Below are 12,393 nucleotides of genomic sequence, written 5' to 3'. Positions count from 1 at the left end.
TTAATTCAAGACTCCTGTGCGTTTCGAAACATGGCGCCTGGTCTGTATGGATCAACTACGATCCCTGTAATTCACACATCCTGCTGTGTGACTGTAGCGGATGTGCACACCGTGATATCCATGCTAAAACGATAAATCACGCAGCCCTAGTTTACATGCAACAATTTTCATCAATCCGAATGAATCCAATCTGATTTTGGATTCTGAAAGTTCTGTTTATATAAACCCCAAATTTTGCAGTCCGATTAAGATTTTTTGTTTACATGTGCTGAAGATTTGTAATGCACATGTGCCATATTCACACGTCGGTCGCCACATTACCAACCGAAGTGAATGATGACAGCATTCTCATTTGTGAACCAACCCATTTAAGAGTGGTTTAAGTGTCAAAATAAAGCACAATCATTTATCAAGTATATTTAAGAACAGAGCCATGCAGTGCACATATTATGCAATAAGGGCCCTTAAATGTCAGCGTCTTACCGCAGACCAATCTGGTAGAACATTCCAGCACTAGAACAAGTGCAGACAACAATACGATGAAAACTGGCATGTCGGATATCTTCTCCAGCTCTTGCGTACTGACGCAACTCCTCTGGCATAGACTGTAGAGCACAAAATATCATCACAATAAATAAAATGCTTTACTAACCCAGGTCTGTACAGGTCCTGGAATAAAACAGTGATTTCTTTAGTCTAAATGTCAGAATCAGTGTAGAATAGCCAGATGGGCGAGAACAGCAAGAGAAACGCATCTAAACACCAGGCTGGAGACACGACGCACCTCTTCTGGCCTGCAGGTGGCGTTAACACGAGCCAGGCTGGCCGTGTTCAGGTGTCCGCTCTGGTGCAGGCGCATGCAGACGAGGTCCGCGGCGCTGTTAGACGGGGTGCACACCAGCACACGACTGCAGGGGATGCGGTGATGCACCTGCACACGCGCACACACACACAATCTGACTTCAAGACTAATTCAGGAAAAATTGTCAACAAAATACTAGTGCTGTCAGTTAAACGCGTTATTAACGGCGTTAACGCAAACCCATTTTAACGGCGACAATTTTTTTATCGCGAGATTAACGATCTTTTTGGCCTAGCAAACTTTGTAGTTTTTTTCACATGCTGTTACAACAACTAGTAACATTAGAAAAACTACAACACCACACCGGATCTAGCTTGACCAGAAACAAAACAACAGGCACGCCGCACACACTTTTGAGCCGGCCAAATAGTAGTAGGGTAACGTTACGTTTTGTGTGGATGGCGAGCGCGAGACGCCGAAATGGATGGAAAGTTTACTTTTAAAAAGTTGCCAAATGTTTCCACTGAATTCGCGTCAAACGTGTTAATGCACCAAATAAAACCATTAGCGCCAGTATATACCAATATTGTTTTCAATAAAAAAACATTTGCACAAAGCAAGCCGATCCACTTTACCATGTTGATAAGAGCATTAAAATGAGAAAAAAATAATGGGACTAAAAGAAATTTAAGGGACATTTGGAATAGATAAAAAAGTGCGATTAATCGCGAGTTAACTATGACATTAATGCGATTAAATATTTTAATCGCTTGACAGCACTACAAAATACACAATTTATACTACAAACAGTGCTGAGGGATTAGAAATTCTGTGATTAATTATTTACATCCAACCCAACCAATTGCAAAGCTTGCCCTTTTATTAAGAGTTCACTATTGCACGATGTTTATTGTTGTACGGTTTGTCTTTTGACAACTTGCACGAATTGCATTGCAATTAACTACTCGTCCACATAATGTTTATGGACATTATTGTGCTTTGATGTGAGAAAACAAAACATGTAATCTTGGCAGACAATAAAGCAGCAAATTATGACTTGCGTTAGTAAATTGTGGCTTTAAAGGAAGCAATGACTGCTGGATTCTGTTTTAGTACATTTACTGTTATTGTTCCGACTCAGCTTTATATTAAAAGGAATAGTTCACTTCAAAATTAAAATTCTGTCATCACTTACTCACCCCTCAAGTTGTTTCAAACCTGTATGAATTTCTGTATAAAATTATTATAAATTCTGTATATAATTATTCAAAATATCTTCCTGTGTTCATACAGTCGATGGGCCCCATTGACTTCCATAGTAGAAAAATAAATACTATGGAAGTCAATGGGCCCCATATCAACTCTCTGGATACCGACATTTTTCTAAATATCGTAAATGACAGAATTTTAATTTTGAAGTGAACTATTCCTTTAATGTTATAATAAAGAGAAATATACTTGAAAATTGCAAACTAGTGATTGTTTATATGAATGCGTATTTGCTGAATGCCGGCGTTATATGAGAAAGTATTACCATGCTTGCCTTTCTATTACCAATTATTGGAAGCCAATTCTGTTTAATAGTCTAATAATTGTATAAGACCTCTTGTGCATCTGGTCGTCTATGTACTTTCAAAATAAAAGTCCTGCTTCAGACACTTATAGGGCAAAAAATGCCAAATATCAGCCGACCACTAGAGCACACTTGCACATTATGCAATCCTTAAACATTTATTAATAGCATTTGTTTCGAAAGAATTTGCTCTGCCTCGCACATTTCCAGGCACACGCACAAACTGTGTAGTAACTACCTGCAGAATAGCTTCTATGAGTGTAATGGTTTTTCCTGTGCCAGGAGGCCCAAACAAGATGTAGGGCGTGGGTCGACATTCTCCACTCAGAATCCGTTTAATGGCCTCTTTCTGGGCAGAATTCAGCTGAACGTTGAAGAACTGGCCAGGGTTTGGGATGCGTTTTGCAGACAATGTCAAATCTGAAATAGCATAGATTTGTCTGAAATCACATAATGACAAATTCCAAAGGAAATATAGAAGCAAGCAGCAAAAGCCACAATAGAAACAAGATTATTGATTAGTATGCTAAGCTAACATAGCACAGGGCAAACACACACACACACGGTCCACTTCAGAAAGGTGAGCGCTGAGTGGCACTGTCTTCAAACTTGTCAGGCACCTTCAGGACATGCTGACTATGACGTTTCAGCACAAAATCTGGTAGAGATCAAAGTGTAAAAAAAAAAAATATATATATATATATATATATATATATATATATATATATGGTTTATCAATTTTGCAACACGAACTGGAGGTAAGGAACAGTAATTTGTAGATAGTTTGATAGCTACTGTACAGAACTTAAAGATCTCCCTCTTTTCGTTTTCTTTCTTGCTGCATTAAAGATGTAATGGTTAAACTTCTGTTTTCACGCAGTGAGGAAAAAACACTGAGTTTAGGGCAGTCGGTCCGTGGCTCTGCTTCAACTGTGCGATAGAGTCACGAGGAGCGACCAACATTTCTGACATGCCAGAAATTCATCCGACTGTCGGTCGGGAGAGGTTAATCGCCTCTCGTTTCCCCCTGTACACTTCACGAACACTACACGACAAACCACGCACAACAAAGCTGAAAATCGGCCTAATTACTAAAAAGATTAGTAATTAAACTCTGTAACAAATTTACCACAATAAATACAATAAAACTTGATAAATTATAGTAACGGTGATTCAATTCTTAATAGAATTCAATTGGGTCACACATTTAATCATTATCATTTAATATTTATCAAACAATTGGGCTACAGTCATACTGCGCTGATAACTGATCCGATCAGCTCATAAGGGAACTCAGAGCTTATAAAAGCTCAGAACGCCAGTGTATACAATTAATGAATAGCCTGATTCTGTTTTCATTAACCATGTTATAAACACTGGGGGGGCTGTACTTGCTAGTTTTGGTTAAGACACTGATCGTGATCAGCATGAGAAGAGCAATCGGTTGAACAAATGGTGTTACCAAAAGAAAAGAGAATTTCTGAACTGCCGCTGGTGCTATGGAGTTGGTCCGAGAGTCAGATTACTATTCAGGAGCACCAAAATCAGTGCGCCAAATCTCACCAGTTTCCTATGAACGGTTCCTAGGGCGTCCATAGACAGTTTTGGGAAGAAAAATAATAAAGAAAAACCACCATTACAATAGGGGCTAAAGCACTTGGTCCCTGAGAGTGGTGCAGTTAAAAGTGATGAAAATAAAAAATTAATTCCACTTATTATTTTCGGAGTTACCTGTTTTAGTTTGTGTGGCCACAGACACCATCTCCGCTGTCAGTGACGATGAGCCATTGATTGTTTGGGTTGCGCCATTCTCCTGATGACATAATCAGAGCATAGCCAGACTTATCAAGCACATGATCATATATTACGGACTCCAAGCGTGTTTAGGTCTTGTCATAACTAAGATGAATAAATGAACGCGCTCACTTTGACCTCTTCTGGGAGATGCTCTTCCTCTTCCTGTGGACCCCACTCTCCGTTCCACAGGGGCGGTTGCTGTGCGAGCATGCTGGGAAACAAAACTCAACCAAGACAAAGCAACACCAAATATAAACTATTGTTTCTCCATACAAAACTCAAATATTCATCCACTTTATATTTTTAAATGGGAAAAACAGTAGGACCCGGATTCATCAAGAACAAAACCACAATGATTTTTTAAACCCCGTTAACATGCAGGTCGCAGTGACCCCTTTCTGTGTTGATTGAAACACGCTGTATTATTAATTCTTGACAAAATGCATATCAATATGTGATGCACTGTATGCTTCGTCAAAGAGGCACACACACTCGTGTGTAAACAAGCCCAACACGCATGAGCAGCGCATGGCGGAACGAGTGAAGGAGACGCGCTGAATAAAAACACACACTCTCTCTGACAGCAGGTGGCGCTGATGGAACGATATTAATATAGAATAATAGATATTAAAATAGAAATGCAGCGGTTACCCGGGTAACCCCGTAAACAAAAGCAACTGCTGCTTTCTGTAAATGTACCGAACTCGTGTCGAACCGTGACCCCAAAACCGAGGTCAGGGTTTCTGCAGGTATCTTCAAATTCAATTTAATGCCTTTTTTTTACATTTTTAATGCCATACACGACCCATGACTAACCACGGATATTATATATATATTAGGGCCGGGACTTTAACGCGTTAATTAACATTAATTAATTACAGACTTTAACGCGTTAATTAATTACACAAAAAATAACACGTTAAACACTTATTTTTGCTCCGCGGAACGTTTCTCACTGGATGAGGTTCGGCGGACCGATTATACTGGAGCACCAACTATCGTTCATGATGACTTCAGACAACCATGCAGACAACAACAAACCACAGTGAACATGAACGAAGAAGCTGACGAGACCGCTTTGGTTGGCCCTGTGGATGGGAAATTTTGTTATAAAAAACGAACGGATGGAAGCATCGATAAGAGCATGGTTGTGTGCAAGCTATGCAACAAGGAATAATTAGCTATTGCTATTAGGCAAAAATTGCACTGGTCTGCTGGACTTTGTTGAACAAAAATAAACAATATTTTGTTGCTTAAGCTTATGTATTCAGTCATTATTCAATGGTATACTAAAAATCCATGTAAAAAAATTACTTCTCCCTGTTCTCAGGTCAAATATTTATGCAATTAAAATGCGATTAATTTCGATTAATTAATTACAAAGCCTCTGATTAATTAGATTAATTTTTTAATCGAGTCCCGGCCCTAATATATATATATATATATATATATATATATATATATATATATATATATATATATATATATTAATGCTGTCAATCAATAAAAAAAAAAAAAACTAAAATCACACATACATTTCTATAGGTTTATATTAGTTTATATATTTTATAATGCAATCATTTCACAGTTAATCTACAAATGAATGTAGAGACAACATAAAGGCCATTATCACTGATACTAATACAGCTATTGATGTCTGGATAAATGCCCCCTAATTTTAAACATTAATTATAGTCATCCAACATTACAGTGTAATTGAAAGCTATAAATTTTTTAACATTAGGCTTCAAAAAATATATAACTTTTAATTTAAGTGAACTTAATCATACAATCATACAAAAAACATAAACCTATAATACATGTCATATTTACCTTTGCCCTTCCTGTCTAACAGGTAGGACATGTACAGAAATTGAATAAATGTATCAAACGGTCTGTACGGCATAAATTATTAATTAAATATAGACTAATCCTTATTAAAGCCACAAAAGTTCTTTAGTCAAGAGCAGTGAGTAATTTTCTCTGTTCCCTTTGTTCTGTGATTAACTTTACTGACAGAACGCTTTATTGGCTGCTGTCCCTTTAAGAGCAGCCGCTGCTGCACGACATCTCACACGCGCCTCATTCTCACAACTCTGTGTGTTCATTTAAGACTTTAACTAATTTAAGACTGTTCTTATGTTATGAGGATACTCGACAAAACAGACATTTTGGCATAATTGTTGTGTTTGTTATTGTTCGTTCAAGCGCGAAAGAGAACCGTTTTCTGGCACGCTGTCTGTGCGCACGATACTGGTGCGAGTTTTTCTCTCTCTCTCTCTCTCGCTTGGTGTGTGTGTCACATAGACAAGACATTCATAGGCAGCGCGTTTAAAAGCATTTGCATGAATAAGAGTTGGATCATATAATGTAATGCTACCCAAGGGATGACAAAAATGAACGGATGCTGCGTTATGCGTTAAATATTTTAACGCGTTAATGTTGACAGCCCTAATATTAATATATATATATATATAAAATTGTTTTTTAAGCCACGTACACAGACAGTAATCAACAATTATACCACTCAAGTCAGTCAAAAGAGAGACAGTGCTGTGAGTGACAAAACATTGCATGTCAACAAATCATCTGCACAAGAACACAAAGTGAGCTTCAACAGAGGATGTCAAGCTGATGAGGGAAAGTAACTACACGTGCCTTTTACTGCTGATTTGTGGCGGTCAGACTGCATATGAGATTTTACGGCGTAGATTCCCACTGTAGCTACCCAACTTAAATACCTTTTTACAAACGCAGCTAAATCCTTCTTCATTTTGACAACCTACTGACAACCTTTCCCATTTTTCTGGTCTAGTTTTATTCCTAGACCAGAAAAACCCGCGTCATCTCTACATCACTGCAATTTTGCTCTGGGCGGAAGCAATTTCCAAACTGGTTCTGCGTGCTTATCACACTAACGTACATATATAGAAGACTAATGGCTTAAAGCTACGCTGTGTAGGATTTCCTCCCATCTAGCGGTGAAATTGTATATGACTGAATATTACTTTCTAGCCCCTCCCATTTTGAGGACGTTTTAACTCCTACGGTGGCCTTATTATTTCAAATCTGCCGGCAGTCGCGAGTAATCTCCCTCTCGCATTCGTCACGGTGTCTCTGAGTGTAAAAACGCGAAAGGCGAAGCTTGAATTTCCAGGTCTGTCCCTCTTTGTCTAATGTATTTTCAAGATGGATGTACAACATGGCTTCCGCCATTCGAGCGACTCGCTCGTATGTATTCTAAATGGCAGATTCTACACTTACGAGAAAATTAGTTGGTTGAAGTGATTACACATTAATGAGAACATATCATTTTGCAAGAACAAAGTGTTTTTTTTTACTAAAAATCAACTTAAAATATTACAGTGTAGCTTTAAATGAATGACTAATATTCGACTACAAAATCTTTACCCGAGGGCAGCCCCTAACAAATAGTTAGGAGTTCGGTCACAATTGATCGAACCGTTTGGTCCTTCATTAGATTGGCCATTGTAGCAGGAGTCTGATACTGTCAGAGGCTGTGATTCAATGCAAAGATATTTAACTGACTGCTGTTTAGTTTCACACTAAATAATCCAAGACTGTGTTTTTATCTCTCTGAGGAGCGCTAACATTTTATCGACATTGTGTCAAGAACTTCAGAAAGGTGTCGAGACTCGTTTTTAACTGCTGCTCACATTTTTACGCAGGAACATTTTCGGAAATAAAAGTATGAGAGTGTTTTATAATTTGCCAAATGGTGAAAGAAACCATTTGCAACAGAGAGCTATTCCTCAAAGCAATATGACATTGCAAATATACAGTATATGATATGAGAATTAGCACAATGTGGTTCTTACTGTTGTCGCCAAAATGTTTGACCTGCTCCAAAGCGCAATGGCACCTCCTCGTGGTCACCCTGGAGAAAACAGGATATTGGTGTGAGAATCTTTAGACATGAGATGTCACCACTGTGAGGGTGGAGCGAGCCAGCAGCACCTGTTGAAGGTGAACTCCACGTCCAGAGGTTCTCCGAGGTAACTGTGCTGGAAATCAGCATTCACGCGTAAACTCACGTCATCTTCTGAGATCTGGGAGCGTCAACGCACAGACAAATCTCAAGTGACCAAAAGAACAACACATTATATATGGATGTGACGTATAATATTGTTTTATCCTCCTGAGACCCAGAAAAAAAAAGTTTTTTGAATTGAGTTTTTTTCCATGTCATCACACTGTTTAGAGCACAATAAACAAATGGCAAAAAAACATATATATAAAATAATATTTTATTCATACGTTATGCTATGTCCTCTGTAGTGGACGCCAGGACTAAGTTGTTTAAAAAATAATTTTCAATCACCAATAAATTTTGGGGTTTCAGGATTTTTTCAACCAAAATTTGTATAAAGATTATTCTCAACTATGTTATGAAAGAAATAATGGAATAAATTGATACACCATTTTACTTTTTGCAATATGTGGGTAAAATGGTCATAAATTAATATTTCCATTCAATGCAATGTATCTATACACTGTATCTAATCTGCACATTAATGTGTTCTTGGAGCAACATTTAATGAAAAAAGAAGTGTAATAATTGGAGTAATAATTGGCAACATTTTATTAACAATATCTAATATTTCATAGGAATATTGATGTATAATTTATTTCCATATTCACTTGTTGTGTCTCCCAGAATGCCTGATAAACATGATTTTAGTCCTGATGTCCTCTACAGTGGACACGTTTGAAATCAATGCCCTGTTCTGTAACAGAAAGTAATTTTTTTATTTGAAACCCCTTAACATTTTCCTGAGATGTTGTTTTATGAAATACAATTTGAAAAAGTAGTTCAATTTAAATTATAATTACAATATATTATCATATTTATCATATTGCTACATTTGATCACTAAATTAATGTCAGACATTTTTAAAGACCAAGGAGAAGTTGTTTTCATGGTGAAACCTCCAAACATTTGGTATCTCTGAAAAGTCCTGAATGTGCTCTTTACAGGACACCCAGGTTGTGTCATGTGACAATGTATGATGTCAGAGAAATTCACTAAAATATAATGTCCACTACAGTGGACAAAAGTCTATTCTTGGGTCCCAGGAGGATATTGCAAAACAAGTGTTTGTGGAATGACAAGCCACAGAATAAGTGCATGACTCTATGCTTAAAAGCATAACAGATTAATAAATGAGATGAACAGTCATTAGTTGCAGACCTACAAGGAAAGAATAATCTGAGCATTAAGAATAGAAATTGTCAAGATACCTCTGTGATGTAAGACATATACTCAAGAACAATTCCTCCACTACAGGGTTTCTTCAGAACCACTTTATCACCTAGAAGATTAAACAAATTTAGTGTTCTGTACACCAAACAAAACAATAATACAAAAATAGATAGCTATTTTCCTTGTACTGATCACCAATGTTTATTTATTAAAGGAATAGTTTCATTTTTGAATTTACTCACCCTCACATTATTCTCACTCAGCATTATTTCCTATTATAAGTGATTAAAGCTGCAGTCCGTAACTTTTGGCGCTCTAGTGGTTAATAAACAGAACTGCATGCGTCTTATGGAAGAACATTGTAGCCGGATCTACTTCTCTCTGAAAGTCTATGAAGACTGGACCAGTCTAAAATAGTCCCAATATAAACACTTATTATAGGTGTACCGTAGTGATTCAGGATAAGACAAAAACACAGTTTGGAAAACGGATTCATGATGTACTCGCTCATTTTACAAATTTTGAACACAAAATTATATACTGCAACTTTAATATAATTTGGATTCAGTATTTCTCTTGTTCCTCCTCGCCTCAGGAGTCTTGGAATGTGGTGCCTGATTTATTGGGGCTATTTTATGACACTTCTTATGCTTTACAATTCATTCTTAGCTGAATCTTTTTTCCCTAAACGTATACATGCTAACGATTAAAAGGCACAGATTACTAGAGAACATCCTCACCAATGAAGAGGTTTGGCCGGCCCTCTGTGAGTCCTGGCACCTCCAGGTGTAAGTTTACCGCTCCCTTCCTGAGGATGGCGCCGATGAGGCTGAACTCTCTGAGCTCCCTCTCAGCCTCCAGCTCCTCCAACCACAGAAGAGCAGAGAAACGGCGCAACATAGACGACAAACTCAAGCGCTGCAAAAACAGGAGACGAGAGGAGCTATAACAACAACTTAACTAAAAAGTGATGTGTATTACAAAAAGTAGCATTTCAAAATACTTCTTTTATCAAATGCTGAGATTTGAGGTGGGGTTATGTTTGTCCAACCAGATGGAGGGAGTGTTCAAGAAATGTCTTTAAAAGTCATTATTGTGCAATTCTATTTGGTGATTACACTTTTACTCCCAAGCCTTGTTTACACCTGCTATTAAAAAGCCCTTGTTATGCTATTTTAAAGGTTCCTCATTTTGTTTCGGAGGTCTCATACAATAAGTTTACATGCATCCAAGGTCATATACATCGCAGCATCAGCTCTTTTCTCACAAAAACATAATCTAATAATTTGTAATTAAGGTGTATTGAATGTTAAAACGGCTTTCAAATATAATGTTAAGTGGGTATCAATACCCATTTTACTCTTAGTAATCATTTAAAAGTTCCATTTGGAGACATCATATCAGTATCAATTTCAACGTATCGGTATTGTATCGAAAACAAACTAAGTAGTATCGGCCATCCCTAAACAGTATATTGGATCTTAAAGTGACGGCAGCCTAATAGACCTGCTGCTGTCAGTGTCAATATTACTTGAACAACAAAAGACAACAATATGATCACTCACTGCTCTAGTCTCGACTGAATAAATTTCTTAACTTTAATTGCAAGGATAAATCTGTATTTAAATGGTTACAATTAGGACTATCCAGTGTTATTTTACATTTGATTGCTTCATTCAATTTCTGTAGTATTTCTTAACCGAATACTACTGTTAGACAATACCTGAAAAACTTTCTTCTTTATTACATTGTATTTATTTGTGCTATCATTTGTAATTTGATTATTTGTTCTTATTTTATTACTGTGTAGTGTACTTGTCTTTATTTGTGTAATATACAGGTCCTTTTAAAAAAATTTGCATATTGTGATAAAGTTCATTATTTTCCATAATGTAATGATAAAAATTAAACTTTCATATATTTTAGATTCATTGCACACCAACTGAAATATTTCAGGTCTTTTATTGTTTTAATACTGATGATTTTGGCATAGAGCTCATGAAAACCCAAAATTCCTGTCTCAAAAAATTAGCATATTTCATCTGACCAATAAAAGAAGTGTTTTTAATAAATAAATAAAGTCAACCTTCAAATAATTATGTTCAGTTATGCACTCAATAGTCAATACTTGGTCGGGAATCCTTTTGCAGAAATGACTGCTTCAATGCGGCGTGGCATGGAGGCAATCAGCCTGTGGCACTGCTGAGGTGTTATGGAGGCCCAGGATGCTTCGATAGCGGCCTTAAGCTCATCCAGAGTGTTGGGTCTTGCGTCTCTCAACTTTCTCTTCACAATATCCCACAGATTCTCTATGCGGTTCAGGTCAGGAGAGTTGGCAGGCCAATTGAGCACAGTAATACCATGGTCAGTAAACCATTTACCAGTGGTTTTGGCACTGTGAGCAGGTGCCAGGTCGTGCTGAAAAATGAAATCTTCATCTCCATAAAGCTTTTCAGCAGATGGAAGCATGAAGTGCTCCAAAATCTCCTGATAGCTAGCTGCATTACCCCTGCCCTTGATAAAACACAGTGCACCAACACCAGCAGCTGACATGGCACCCCAGACCATCACTGACTGTGGGTTCTTGACACTGGACTTCAGGCATTTTGGCATTTCCTTCTCCCCAGTCTTCCTTCAGACTCTGGCACCTTGATTTCCGAATGACATGCAAAACTGAGCAACAGTCCAGTGATGCTTCTCTGTAGCCCAGGTCAGGCGCTTCTGCCGCTGTTTCTGGTTCAAAAGTGGCTTGACCTGGGGAATGCGGCACCTGTAGCCCATTTCCTGCACACGCCTGTGCACGGTGGCTCTGGATGTTTCTACTCCAGACTCAGTCCACTGCTTCCGCAGGTCCCCCAAGGTCTGGAATCGGTCCTTCTCCACAATCTTCCTCAGGGTCCGGTCACCTCTTCTCGTTGTGCAGCGTTTTTTGCCACACTTTTTCCTTCCCACAGACTTCACACTGAGGTGCCTTGATACAGCACTCTGGGAACAGCC

General features: G+C 37.9%; 1 protein-coding gene across 1 annotated transcript in view; it reads right to left on the bottom strand.

Annotated features, from left to right (window-relative positions):
* The window catches only part of mov10l1 (Mov10 like RISC complex RNA helicase 1), a 56,878-nt gene that overhangs the window by 19,336 nt on the left and 25,149 nt on the right, over positions 1-12,393 (bottom strand). Inside the window, exons 10-18 of the mRNA XM_056264805.1 lie at positions 10,137-10,314; positions 9,435-9,505; positions 8,151-8,242; positions 8,012-8,070; positions 4,302-4,396; positions 4,107-4,188; positions 2,614-2,795; positions 785-931; positions 484-605 (exon numbers count right to left, since the gene is read on the bottom strand). Coding sequence (XP_056120780.1) covers positions 484-605; positions 785-931; positions 2,614-2,795; positions 4,107-4,188; positions 4,302-4,396; positions 8,012-8,070; positions 8,151-8,242; positions 9,435-9,505; positions 10,137-10,314 — 1,028 coding nt within the window. The remainder of the gene's footprint in view (positions 1-483; positions 606-784; positions 932-2,613; positions 2,796-4,106; positions 4,189-4,301; positions 4,397-8,011; positions 8,071-8,150; positions 8,243-9,434; positions 9,506-10,136; positions 10,315-12,393) is intronic.

This window comes from Rhinichthys klamathensis, unplaced genomic scaffold (genome assembly GCF_029890125.1).
Source record: "Rhinichthys klamathensis goyatoka isolate OS25496 unplaced genomic scaffold, OSU_Roscu_1.1 h1tg000011l_1, whole genome shotgun sequence".
Taxonomy (NCBI): domain Eukaryota; kingdom Metazoa; phylum Chordata; class Actinopteri; order Cypriniformes; family Leuciscidae; genus Rhinichthys; species Rhinichthys klamathensis.
This window is presented reverse-complemented; position numbering and strand designations above follow the sequence as displayed.